At 40.5% G+C, this 13,771-nt stretch overlaps 2 protein-coding genes across 2 annotated transcripts in view; both read left to right on the forward strand.

The window, feature by feature from the left end:
- The window catches only part of LRMDA (leucine rich melanocyte differentiation associated), an 821,041-nt gene that overhangs the window by 52,203 nt on the left and 755,067 nt on the right, over positions 1-13,771 (forward strand). The gene's annotated exons all lie outside the window — the stretch shown is intronic.
- On the forward strand, positions 1,707-11,359 carry LOC148216916 (uncharacterized). Its single transcript, XM_088130105.1, has 3 exons — positions 1,707-1,723; positions 9,215-9,740; positions 11,240-11,359. Exons 1-3 carry the CDS (start codon positions 1,707-1,709, stop codon positions 11,357-11,359), a joined length of 663 nt encoding a protein of 220 aa, XP_087986231.1.

Raw genomic sequence — 13,771 nt, forward strand, 5'->3', positions numbered from 1 at the left:
GGCCAGTCTGTGGTCCGAGGAGATAATGTTCCACAGGGTGGGTGCTATTGCAGAAAATGCTCTCTTCCTGGGTCCCACCAGATGAAACTCTTTCATAGACAGGTACTTTAATATGCCTTTCCTGCTGCTCCTGACGGGATGGGTAGACGTAACGGGAGAGACGGTCTCTCAAATAATCCATGCCATATAGGGCTTCATAGCTCATAATCAACACCTTGAATTGAACCCGGAAATATACTGGTAACCAATGCAGTTCGTGGAGCAGAGGTATAACGTGTGCTGATCAAGGAACACACATAACAGCCCGCGCCACCACATTCTGTACTAGCTGCAGCTTCAAGGGCAGCCCCATGTAGAGCGCATTACAGTAATCCATTTGAGAGGTGAACAGGGGATGTGTGACTGTGAGCAGAGCCTCCTGGTCCAGTAATGGGCACAACTAGCGGAGTTGCACAAAGGCCCTTCTCACTAGTGCCGCCTGCTCTTTGAGCAGGAGCTGTGAGTTCAGGAGAACCCCCCAATTGTGCACTGGGTCTATTTGGGGCAGTGCCACCCCATCCAGAAACAAAGATGGCAAATCCCTGGAGCCAGCAGGCTCGTAAACCCAAAGCCACTTACCACCTTGAGTTGTACAAAATAAATGTGGGATAGAAAGTAAGTAAATAAGTAAATAAATTTATGCTGCCTGGCAGAAGGCAATGGTAAACCAATCATGTATTTTACTAAGAGGACCATGTGGATAGCAAATATAAAGTGATTGACATTATAGTACCAGATGATGGGCTCCACAAGTCAGATGGCTCTTGACATGCTACTGAGGAAAAGCTAAGGATCTTTCAGTATACGCAATCTGTCAGATTCATGGATCTTTCATGTTTATCATGTGGCTAGATTAAAGCTTTCAGAATATCTAGGATGTTCCTGCCACGCAGGACAAGAAAATCTGAAACTGCAAAGACAGAATCACAGTAAGAACACAGAATGTAAGAAGCATGAAGATGGGAAATCTCAGTACAGTAAAAGATGAAATGAATGAAGTACACATTGACACTTTAGACATCAGCGAATTGAAATGGATTGGAATTGGACATTTTCATTGGGTGATCATATTGTTTACTACTCAAGCTATGAAAAACAAAGAAGTAACAGTGTTGCTTTTATTGTTGGGAAGGTTAAAGCACAGCCAGTACTTGAATATTATGCAATCAATGACCAAATAATATAGTTTAGATTTCCTGGACAGCTCTTTAATATGATGATTATCCAAGTTTATGCTCCAATTACTGAGGCAGAAGAAGAGGTTAATGAGTTTTAAGGTCAAGTTCAATCTGAAATCAACAGAACATTCAAGGAAGATGTGCTGCCTCTGGATGGACATTGGAATACCAAAGTTGGAAATGGTTAGTAGGAAAATGTAGTTGGACTGTGTGGCCTAGGAAAATGAAATGAGGCAGGAGAACAACTTATCAACTTACTTCTGCTAATTCAATGTTTTTTTCATTACCAACACATTCTTTGGTCAACCAAAATGATGGCTGCCAATCTCTGTCTCTCTCTCTCTCTCTGTCGTCACATGGAGAATATGGAAATCAATCTCATTATATTATTGGTACAAGAAGATGGAAGAGATTACTTACTGTCTTATTAGTGGCCAGGGGATGACTTTGGAACAGATCACAGACTATTCATGTACAAGTTAAGCTAAAATGGAAAAACAAAGCCAATCAGTTTCCACAATATGATTTTGAGCGCATTCCCAACATTTTCAAGGAGAATATCAGGAACCTCTCTGGAGTCCTGAAACTCATTGGAACTGTGGAATGAAGGAACTGTGGAATGAAATCAAAGAAGTTTTTAAGGATGAATGTGGAAAGAGCCAAGAAACAAAACTGATGCTCTGGATGTCAGAACAAATGGTGGAAATTGCCAAGAAGGGAAGCCCAAGCCAGGAAAGACAAAGATCTCAGGAAGAACTTAACAAAGAATTTCAGAGAACTGTTAGAAGAGACAAGAAACAATATTGCAATAACATTTGTAAAAAAACACTGAAGATGGAAACAGACATAGAAAAGCAAGGAAAGTTTTCCAAAAGATCTCCAAACTCAGAAGGAGGTTCCAGTTTAAAATTAGTGTGCTAAGGAATGCCAATGGAGGGATAGTAACTGATTCAAAGAAGATCAAACAAAGGTGTACTGAAATTCTGTACAGTAGAGATGTCCACATCCAAGCTAGCTTAGAAGGTATTCCCTGTTTACAATAACTTCTAGGACTAGATCAACACTCTGCTCATTACCAAATTGGAAGGCTGTAAGAACTGATGGAATATCTACAGAAATATGGCAAGGAACTGAAAAAGAATTAGGAAAGCCTGTAATCAAACTATGCCAGCAAATCTGGAGAATGATACAGTGGCCAAGAGATTGGAAGAAGTCAAATGCACCACTTTGGTAGAGTGGCAATGAAGGACATGAAAAAGATATGCAGATCCAAATCATGCAGACAGTGGTATTCCTTGTGATACCCTACGGGTATGAAAGTTGGAGTCTAAAGAAGTAGGATAGAAAGAGTATTGATGCCTTGAAGCTTTGGTGTTGGAGAAGATTCCTGAGAATAACATGGATAGTCAAGAAAAACAAAAACAAATGGATCATAGAACAAATCAGTCCAGAGTTCTCACTTGAGGCACAATTTACCAGGTTCAAATTATCATATTTTGGACATATGATGCAAAGACCAAGCTCCCTTGAGAAATTTATAATGCCAGGAAAGGTTGAAAGAAAGAGAAGAAGAGGAAGATCAGCAGCAAGGTGGAAGGACTTGATCACAGGGGTGATGGATGCATCATTGGAAGACCTGAAAGGCCAACTTGGGGACATATCATCTTGGAGAAGGTCTGTCTATGTGGTTGCTAAAAGTTGACTCCAGTGGCACATAATCAGTCAAAACTATGCTTGAATAACTAATTCTTCAGTGCTTGAACAAAGTGTTCAATGTTTTAGGAACTAATTCTAGAAAATACCGTTCATAAATAATTCTTCAAAAATAGATGACGATCTCTTGTATCTGTCAGTCAACTGGTTTTTTAATTGTATTTGTCCTGACACGTTTAATTTCTTTGCTGATCTAAAATGCTAGTTTGCATGAAACAAGTTTGGGAGATGGCAAATATTTTTTCAATTTATATTTAAGGACCAGTATGCAGTTCAGGATGGAAAAACTTGATAACCTATTCAACATGCTGTTTCTGAATTAAGATGGTCTGTATATAGATAACAGGACAAAAATTGGATGAATAAATGATAGGAAAAAAGGATGAGTCGAAGTATTCCCTTAAGCTGAGCTCTGATTTGAGGACAAATATAATTCCTGAAAAGAATGCTGGTGACCCTTCTCTTCATATAATATATTGTACCCATCCCTGTTGTGAAAAATGAGAGGATCAAGAAGAATAGAGAGGGTCTATATGGGTATGTGGAGTGCTAACATCATGGGGAAATAACTGTGCCATCTTTTGGGGTAGGACAAGTACAATGTGCTTTCCCCAGTCCCCTCAACCAAGCATGTGCATGTTTGTACATCCCTGTGCACACGTCAGTATATCTGCATCTTTATAGCAGTGGGGTAAGTCGATGACACAAAACATCTCTCTCACCACCTCACATTTGTTGCGTAGCCTGCTTCTGCCACAAGAATATTGGACAACATACTGAGATTTATACAGCTGCTTGCATTTTCTGTTATATTCCCTGGCATGCTGCTTTTTGTGTGTGTTTTTTTGGGGGGGGACATATAATTGGGACACAGCTTGACCCAAGGTAAGATTGCGACAGTAATATTACCCATAAGTAAATGTATGATTGAAAAAATGGTTCCAATGTTGTATTTAGTCTAAAGATGGGTTCTCTCTTAATCTAGGTCCTACTACAGGAATAAATCACTTGTTACTCTTTGGGTGTTTTGAAGCTCAACATTTTTATTCCCCTTGTTGGCTGAGCCTTGTAGAGGTTGTATATGGCAGATGCTAAGCTGCCTGCTGTTCCTTCAGCTGATGCTGCCAGTGTGCTACTATTGCGACCACCACTTTTTCCATGATGAGGAGCTGAAAGTCTCCAGTTTGGGTGAGCTCCATCCCTATACACAAGTAGTAATAATTCTCTTGATATGAGAAAGCCCAGATGAATTGGGCCAAAGTTCTCAAGTACAGGGAGATATCCTAAACTTTGGGGTGCAAACTCTGCACCTGTACAGTCACTGGTATAAATGAGAGGAAAACAGGAAGCTTTGCTCAGGTGGCTGCATAAACTTTCCAAAGCTGGCTGTACATCAGATCTTTTCCTGTGGACAAGAAAACCATAGAAGAAACCGTTATTGACAAAAGGGTGTCATAGTCAGAGGAGATACAATCCATAAAATGATAGAATGATCTCTATCCACATCAAGGGCAAGCTAATTGGTATTATGGTGATCCAAGTCTGTAATTCAACAACACGTGGAGAAGAAGTGGAAATTATGGAATTATTAATCATAGAACTGTCCACTATGACACAACACTCCCCTCCCCTCAACAAATAAATCATACTAATTTCAGAAGATTGGAATGTTAAATTTTGAAAGAAAAGTAGCATATAGAATAATAAAAAACATCTGGTCACCACATAGAAATCAATATATATGGAATTGTATTAAACCTCCCCCACCCCAAAAAGGTGAAATGGCTGTTTCCTAACACAAGATTGCTGAAAAAAGGCAAGAGGAGGCAGAGGAAAATTTGTCCAGCTAGCACCAAGTTCCAGAGAAAAAGCAAGAAAAGATTAGGAGTGATATCTAAATAAATAACCAATGCAAAGAAATAGAAGATAAAAACTGAATGGGAAGGAATGTAGGAAGGACAAGAGATTCATTTAAGAAAATTACAGAAATCAAGGCATTGAATGGGTATGATGGTAGATGAAGAAGACAAAGATCAACTGGAGACAGAATACATAAAGATGAGAGGGCACAAACTGTACAAAAAATTCCCATAATCAATATTATGTATGAAAGTTTGATCTCTGAACTAGACCAGATATTCTGCAAAGTGAAGTTAAATGGGCTCTAGAAAATATTAACAGCAAAGTTGTAGGAGTTGATGAGGTACCAGCAGAACTGTTTAAAATCTTAAAAAGGCAATGCAGTTAAAGTACCACATGAACCTTGTAAGCAAGTATGGAAAACAGAGCAAAGGACAGGAAATGATAAATTTATATTCCAGAACCAGAAAAAGGAAGGTGGCTGTTGAAGACTTTGTGTGAATGTAATGTGGAGCAACTAAATGGTTCAAAAGAGGGAAAGGCGTGTGCCAAAGTTGTATATTGTTCCTTCAGCTACTTAATTCAGATATAGCATATAATGTTGTATCAGAAGAAATAGAGATTAGAATTAAAATTTCTGAGATTAACTTCAACAATATCAGATATGCTGATGAGGCCAATCTCTTGTTGAAGGTGAAAGAAGAGAGTGCAAAAACCAGTCTGCTGCTTAGTATTAAAACATATACAGACACCCTAAGATTATGTCAGCAGACTATGTCAGCCCAGTACAAATAGGCAAAGCTGAAGTGGTAATAGATTTTCTAGGCTCAAATATTCACAGGGATGGTAGCTATAGAAGAGAGACATCTGCTACCTGGGAGAAAGACTATGACAGATCTAAGCAAAATATTAAATTGCAGAGATATTACAACAATGACGAAGTTATGTATTGTCAAAGCTATGGTTTTTCCACTTGTAACATATGGCTCAACTATCAGAACAAAGAAAATGGATGGCATTGAAGTGTGCTTGAAAAAAATGTATAGAATACCTTGGACTGCAAGAAGAACAGATCATTCAGTGCTAGATAAAGTGAAAACAGAGTGCTTAGTGGAAGCACTAAAATGAAGCTAAAGCTTAAATATTTTGGACACAGAATGCAAAGAGCCATTGGAGAAGACCTGGGTGCTTTGAAAAAGTGAAGGCAATTGGAAACGAGGATGACAGATAAGGTAGTTCTATAAGTGGTGACACAAGCAGGAGCTTCCAAATACTTAAAGAATCTGTCACCAGTCAACCCTGGTGAAATAACATGGATTGGGCTACAAAGAGTTGAAAGCAACTTAAAAAGTGAACAATTAAGAGGTGAGATTCTGAAAGCCTAGCCCATCCCTGCCCTGCCCTGCCCTATCCTATCCGTCAATTTCTTTGCATCATGAATGTATGAGTGTATGTGCTCTGACACATTTGAAAATTTCTAGCTAATTCAAAAACAATTGTCCAAGAAACATAGTGGGATTGAAAGAAGAAAATCACGGCTGAGGACTGCCCTGTGGTTATAGATTACTGCTCATTGCTTGCTATTTTCATCTGCCCATTGTGCTTACACCTGCCTGTTTCTTCAGAGAATATCATATATGGTTTCATATCTGGCAACTTACATTGTTTTGATTGACTGTAAAAACACTGATGTCCTCTGTATTATAGGTGGCCTTAGCTCAGAAAGCAGGATTTTTCTCATGCCTTCTTGGATTCTGGTGTGCTACGTTCTGGACTGTTTCAACTGATACTGGTGGATAGGGCCAATGGGTCCCTTTCAAGCTTTCAAACTGAAATTTTGTCCAATGCAGTGACCTTAAGACTGCTGCAGTCCTCAGCTGCTGAACAGTTACAAGGCACATTTCATAACTGTACATGAAATAATAGGGCATTTCGTTTAGCTAAAATCTTTTAGACTGGCTTTACAATCCTGAGGGATGCTCACAGCAGCTTGCAATAAACCAATAACCATAAAACCACAATAACACCAGAAGTAGGAATGTCATAAAAATGTAATATAATTAAACCGTCAGAAACAAAAGTGGCTGGTTGACATCGAAAGCTTGGCCAGGTAGGAAGCAGTCTCAGAAAGTCTCAGAATTCAGAGGTTGCATCAACACGTACAGAGCCATTAAAATAAGTGGAAGGTCTTGAGGAGCCCTGCTGGTTGCAGTGGATTTCATCGTCTCAGGGCGGACTCTGGGTGCGGTCCACAATGCCCAGAAGCCCCTGTCCTGGACTCAGAATATTCCAAAACAGTAGAGCCCTCCTATTTGGTCCTAGTGATTATCCTTCTCAAAAAGAGAATGGCTCAGAAGAACCTTATGTGCAGGCCATGATGAACGGGACAGTGATTTTCAATTGCTTTGCCTCCCTAGTTTGACTTTGATTAATCTGGGATGGAACCCTTGGTCTGTAAACTGTTCTGAGGAATGTCTAGAAGTTCACATTCAAGTCAGACGGGTGTTGGCTGAGACTTCCTGTTTGCTTTGCCTTTGTGAACAGAGCGTGTGCTTTATGGCCCATGTCAGTTGCGAGAACAGCCCTGTGGTTGCACATGACAGGAGGTTGGTATTAGTGATGGGGAAAATGGAGCAGGGGGGCTCCTTGGGCCATAAAAAGGGAGTGGGAGGCACCACGCAGCTCATGGCCAGTAGACTCTCTGTTCCTGAGCTACAAGATACTTTTAAAAGATCGTGTATACTCCTGTTTTTTTCACCTCCAAAACCACCTCTAACCTCAGCTGCTGCAGGGCAGTAGTGTTGTTTTCTGCCTATTTGAGGTGGCAAGAATTAAGAAAAAGAGGCTGAGTGTAGTGTAAAAAGACCCCATATCTTGACTGCCATTGTTTAACATCATCCATCCAGCTACTATGGCCTCTGGTCATTCCAGGATAATCATAATCATAAAAAAGGCAGTTTCAGGCTATCTAAACCTAAGCAGTCAGAATCCTGGAACAAGGCAGTATTGTATGTTTTTGACATCAGAACAAAGAAGGCAAAATCAGTCAGAGACAATGATTTTCCTATCAATTAGTGGCTAGAGAATCTTCATGATAGACCCACTAATGGTATTGACAGAGGTTGGGTAAGCTGAGTGATGTAACGGGATAGGAGAGATTGGAGCCAGGGAGGTGCAGGACTCTAAAGAGACAGGATCAAAAGCAATCTAGGCTTGCCATCTTTATGAAGAATCTTGGTGTGACTAACTCAGCGCTGCCTGTTAGGCCTTATTTTATAATACATTTTTAAATTTGCAAGCAAATGCACATACGAAAGCAGGAATTACTACCCTATTGGCTCTCATGGATTTTTACATATACCTCTGACTGCTGGACTCTGCTAAGACCTGTTGTATCCTTTCTCAAGGAAATGTTGTTGACTTAGTAGAATGATTCAGATCATAGCATTAGAACAATTTTTTATGTTATAGGTTATGTAACTACTTGATGTGTTGTCCATATGATTGTATTACCTTTCAAACGTTTATGTGCTGAAAATTAGCTATGGCTTAAGGAAGTTTAACACACCTAAAATGTATGATTTCCCCATTGGAAATGTGGAATAAGGAAATTTGGGGAAACAGGGATGTGACTTTCCAAATCTCCTTAGAAGTTGGTTTAGGTGTTTGGATTAGAGACCAGAATCAAACCAATGAGCCATACGAGAGGGTTCCTACCATATGTCACTGAATGATATGTGTAAGGCATTCTTTTCAGTGCTACAGATATACCTAGTAAATATGTATTTTCAAAATTGCCATTAGGGTGCAAGAAGGGTGCCCTTACACCCATGTTACATTTGGTACATAATCCTCCTCCTCCTCCTCCTCCTCCTCCTGCTGCAACGATACTTTTAACTTTATCAAACAACAACATCTGCCTATTCCAGGTCCTTGGGAAGGACTCAATAGGTGGATAAAAATGCAAAATTCAGTCTATACATCTGGCTGACTGTGCGACCAACCATGATGATGATGATGAGTAGTAGAAGTAGTAGTAGTACTAGTAGTAGTAGTAGTAGTAGTTTGGACTGGACAAATGTGCCACCTTTACCATCAATGGGAAAACAGTGAAAACTGAAGGAATCGAGATGCCCAATGCAAATAACATCGAGTCTGGATGAAGACCTCTATAAATACTTGGGCATCCTTCAAGCTGACAACATCAAGCACACTGAAGTCAAGAAGATTAGTAGTGAATAGATCAGAAAAGTGAAGAAGATCTTAAAGTTCAAACTCAGTGGAGGAAATGCCATCGAGAGAATTAACACCTGGGCAATTCCAGTCATTAGATACATAGATGGAATAGTGGACTGGACTCAAGCAGAACTAGAAGCCCTGGATAGGAAGACCAGAAAAATAATGACAGTGAATCATGTCCTCCCTCCACGCAGCAATGTTGACAGACTCTACTTACCAAGGAGCATAGGTGGGCATGGAATGTTGCAAGTACACCAGACAGTTGAAGAAGAAAAAAGGGCATTGGAAGAATATCTGAAGGACGGTGAAGAAGATGCACTGAAGCTAGTACACCATGAAGGCTTACTGAACACCAAAGAAACCAAACTGGCCTATAAGAAAGACCAAATGAAGAACAGAAAAGCGATATGGCAAGGCAAAGTATTACACGGCCAGTACACACACACACACACACACACTCTAGCAGGCAAGGCTGATAACAACAAGCCCTGGCAATGGCTGAGAGCAGGAAAGTTGAAGAAAGAGAGAGAGGGGCTAATTCTGGCTGCACAAGACCGAGCCTTAAGAACAAATGGATACAAAGCCAGAATTGAGAAGACAGCAACAGACAGCAAATGCTGCCTCTGCAAAGAAGCTGAAGAAACAGTGGACCACCGAGTCAGCTGCTGCAAGAAGATTGCACAGACTGAGTACAAACAATGGCATGACAAAGTAGCAACGATGGTGCTTTGGAATATCTGCAAGAAATACCATTTGTCTGCAAGCAAGAACTGTTGGAACCACAAAACAAAGTAATAGAAAATGAAGAAACTAAAGTGCTCTGGGACTTTAGAATTCAAACAGACAAGCACCTGGCACACAACACCCCAGACTTAACAATTGTTGATAAGAAAGACAAAAAGGTCTGGATAGTGGACACTGCAATACCTGGAGACAGCAGAATAGAAGAGAAAGAACTGAAGAAAATAACAAAATACAAAGACCTGCAAATAGAAATAGAATGACTGTGGCAAAAGAAAGCAAAGATAGCACCAATAGTAATAGGCACCTTAGGTACAATCCCAAAACATCTGGAGCACCACTTGAAGACCATCGGCATTGACAAAATCACCATCAGTCAATTGCAAAAGGCAGCTTTACTTGGAACAGCTCACATCCTGCAACAATACCTTTAACACCATCAAACAGCAACATCTGCCTACCCCAGGTCCTTGGGAAGGACTTGATAGGTGAAAAAAATGCCAAATCCAGGCTAAACATCTGGCTGACTGTGCGACCAACCATAATAATATATTTCTATTGAGTTTGGTACAAGAATGTAATTATGCCCATACTAATTATGAATATTTAAAAGAAAACTGTAACTTTATCCTTTTAACAGGTAAGTCAGTGATGATCTCCAGGAGAGTAGCCAACTGCTTTTGAACCACTGCTAGTGTAATTCAACACAAGATTGTATAGCCTTGCTGTGTAGAATAATACAGATGCTGTATAGTTTTACATTTATTATCTTATAGTTTAGATTTTAGGGCAACATATATTTTGTGATCATTAGTGGTGAATACAGTAAATAAATAAACTATACTTTATTTAAAAAGTGTGTTCCCCATGGGAGATGTGGTTATAGCTCTCTGATCATGTATTAAAACCAACAGAAGAAGCAGTGCCTGAATTGGAAACATGGCTTAAGATCTTGATTTCCTTGGATCAGGTTCTCCAGCTACCAAGTGAGATAAGGAGTCCTTAGAAACAGGATAGGTATAGAGGTGATACTTATGTGAGAAGCAAAAAACAGCCTAATTATGGGTTATGGGGGAAATGACCATTATGAGCCCAGTCATGGGAACTCAAGAGGGATGGGTGGCCTTTGCCATGTTGCCAAAGCTCAGATGATAAGAGAACCCTCATCCTTGCTCAAGTTTTCTCTCTTTGCTGAGAGAGAAGGATTGATGATAATCGCAAATAAAGCTGACCGCTCAGTTTGTGGACATCTGTTCGCCAAAGGCTACTGCACAAGGCATGGGACAACTGAGCAGGAGGACCAGTGTGTAGCATGGAGACATTGGAGAGAAAGTCTCCGTGAACGAATTGCCATGTACTGCGTATGGCTAGCAGTCGAATCTCTGTTTTTGTCTGTTGAAGTCTCTTTTTATAGTGCTTGGATGCTGTTTGCTGCTTTGACTGTGTAGCTCTTTCTCCCCTCTAAAAAGGGTGTCCCTGCCCTTCCCTTAACTGGAGCTATTGAATTACGAATACCTCTCCGATTAAATTCTCCTGAGTCTGTAAATTTTGCTTTAACGCCAAGAGTAATGTTAATATTTGCTCAGTAATAGGAAATTATTACCATTCCTACCTGACTTAAAGAGTTTCCTTGGCCCTTCTGATGCAAGCTTTTGATTCTCAGAAGAGGCAAATTAAGTGTTTTCTCCCCACCCTCCATTAGCAATCATTCTCTTGCATGCAGCATGTGCTAAATCAACTAGAGAGCTTTCCAGTTGCCACAAGATGACATTACCTATCAGCTTGTCAAGCCTGAGCCTTTTAGGCAGTGTTTTTTTTCAAAGCTGAGCACTGGTTACTTAGCCAGCTCTAACTAATTTTAGAGTGGAAGAGAAACTTTACTGGAGTGCTGTTTGGGATCTGCTTTTTAATCCTGATCTGTTTAATGTTTGCCTCCTGACATTCTAGGCCAGACATCATTTTAATGGTATGTGTGGTGATAAAGCCAATAAGCTGTCAAGATGATTGATAATCTAAGCATTATAGCAATATGACTTTCCTGTTCTCTTCTGGGCTTCAGATGATGGTTTCCAAATTGAATTCTTATAGTGTGCTGCTATATTCTCTAAACACAGGATTTCAAGGGGGGATGCTGTTTGGTTAAATGTGAAGCTTTAGATCTGCCCCTTCCTCCCTCCTGTATAAAATAAATCTTTTAATTTTGGAAACTTCCAAAGGGAGGAAGGTGCACACATAAATGTTTGTTGACATGCTCATCTCAGATTTAATATGGTCTGGCTAGTCACCATGGTGGTGGTGGTGGTGATGATGTTCACTTCGTTGGATTTATTTCCTGTCTTTTCTGCAGGATGGTTTTTCATTTTATCTCCATAACAACAATCCTCTGAAGTAGGTTGAGCTGAAGAAAAAGTGACTGGGCTAAAATCACCTGGTGAGCTTTTATAAGTGAGGGTGGACCTGAATTTTGGTCCTCCTATTCCTAATTCATCACTTTAACTATTACACCACAAGGGCGTGATGCATTGTTATAATAACAGTGGTGCTGAACTTTGGCATTCATGTGGCAGCAAGGCATTAGGGGTAGAATAACTAGAAGCATTGTTTTGAGGATGTTCGCAGTTTAGAAAATGAATAGGCATTTGGGTTGTTTTTAATGTTAATTCAGATGATCTTTGTAAAATACAGTAATTGTTTAAACTACCTAGGTTTAAACCACTATGCAATTGAGCCAGTTTGGTGCAATGGTTAAAGGCACCGGGCAAGAAACTGGGGGGACTGAGTTCTAGTCCTGCCCTAGGTACAAAGCCAGCTGGGTGGCTTTGGGCCAATCACTCCCTCTCAGCTCCAGGAAGAAGAAGGCCAGGGCAAACCACTTCCAAAAATGTTGCCAAAAAAACCCTGCAGGGACCTATCCAGGCGGTAGCCAGGCGTCAGGACGGACTTGACAGCATAAAGTTAGAATTGCAAGTTGGATTGATGAATAAATAAAAAAAAAATTAAGCAGATTGTGTCCTGGAAAAAGCAATTGATAGCTTCGCTGACGCTTTCGCATTGGAGGCTGTGCTGAACAACATTCGCGTGCATTTTGATTTATGTAAAATGTGGACACGGTTTCTGTACTTAAAGCTTTTAAATGGTGTTACTCAGATTGCAGTTTGAGACTCTGGACCCAGTAGCAAAGGCACTAATACAGTTATACCTTTATCTCCCCTTTGCAGATTCAGGTGCCGTAGATAAGCAAGGAAAAGTTGGGGGCTCCCTAGAACATGCCAGCAAGCAAGGTGGACGAGGCTCTGATGATCTAGCCTGTGTCCCATTCATGAGTTGAGTACATAGCAGAGCGGGACTGTTAAGTTCCTGTACACTATAAAGGCCTAGAGAAACATCTGTGAAGCTCAGAAAGGAATATATAATTTCCAAATTATTTCCTTAAATTGGATAAAATGTACCCAGATGAGCTTTAGGGGAGAGCTGTACCATATGGGGATTCTTGTCGTGAGGTGAGGAAAAATGATCAGAAGCATGAATGCAGGGTGTTTAATACTCCATTTTTAGTTTACATGCATGCAGCATATGATAGGGCAATATTTCTCAACCTGGGCAACTTTTAAGACGTGTGGAGTTCAACTCCCAGAATTCCCCAGCCAGCATGCTGGCTGGGGAGTTCTGGGAGTTGAAGTCCACACGTCTTAAAGTTGCCCAGGTTGAGAAGCACTGTGATAGAGTGTAACAGAGAGGAAGGCTAGCATCTGTTCACACTCATTCCTCAGGATTTAACACACAATGTTAGAAAACACTTCATACATCAGAGATGTTTGGCAGCCGAATCAATGACACAGAGGGTGTCCAGCTCTTCTTTGCAGGATGTGTTCAAGGGGGGACTTAGCTATATGCCAGGATTGTTTTAAACTGGGTTCTTGCCCTGAGCCCTTGGTCATCTTGGCCCAGGGGGCACTCCCAACTCGACATGTTACGGTTCTAACTATGAACATCAGCTGCAC

The sequence above is a fragment of the Python bivittatus genome, unplaced genomic scaffold, assembly GCF_059951505.1.
Source record: "Python bivittatus isolate LINGU-HERP-01145 unplaced genomic scaffold, Pbiv_v1 ctg000050_np1212, whole genome shotgun sequence".
Classification (NCBI taxonomy): Eukaryota; Metazoa; Chordata; class Lepidosauria; order Squamata; family Pythonidae; genus Python; species Python bivittatus.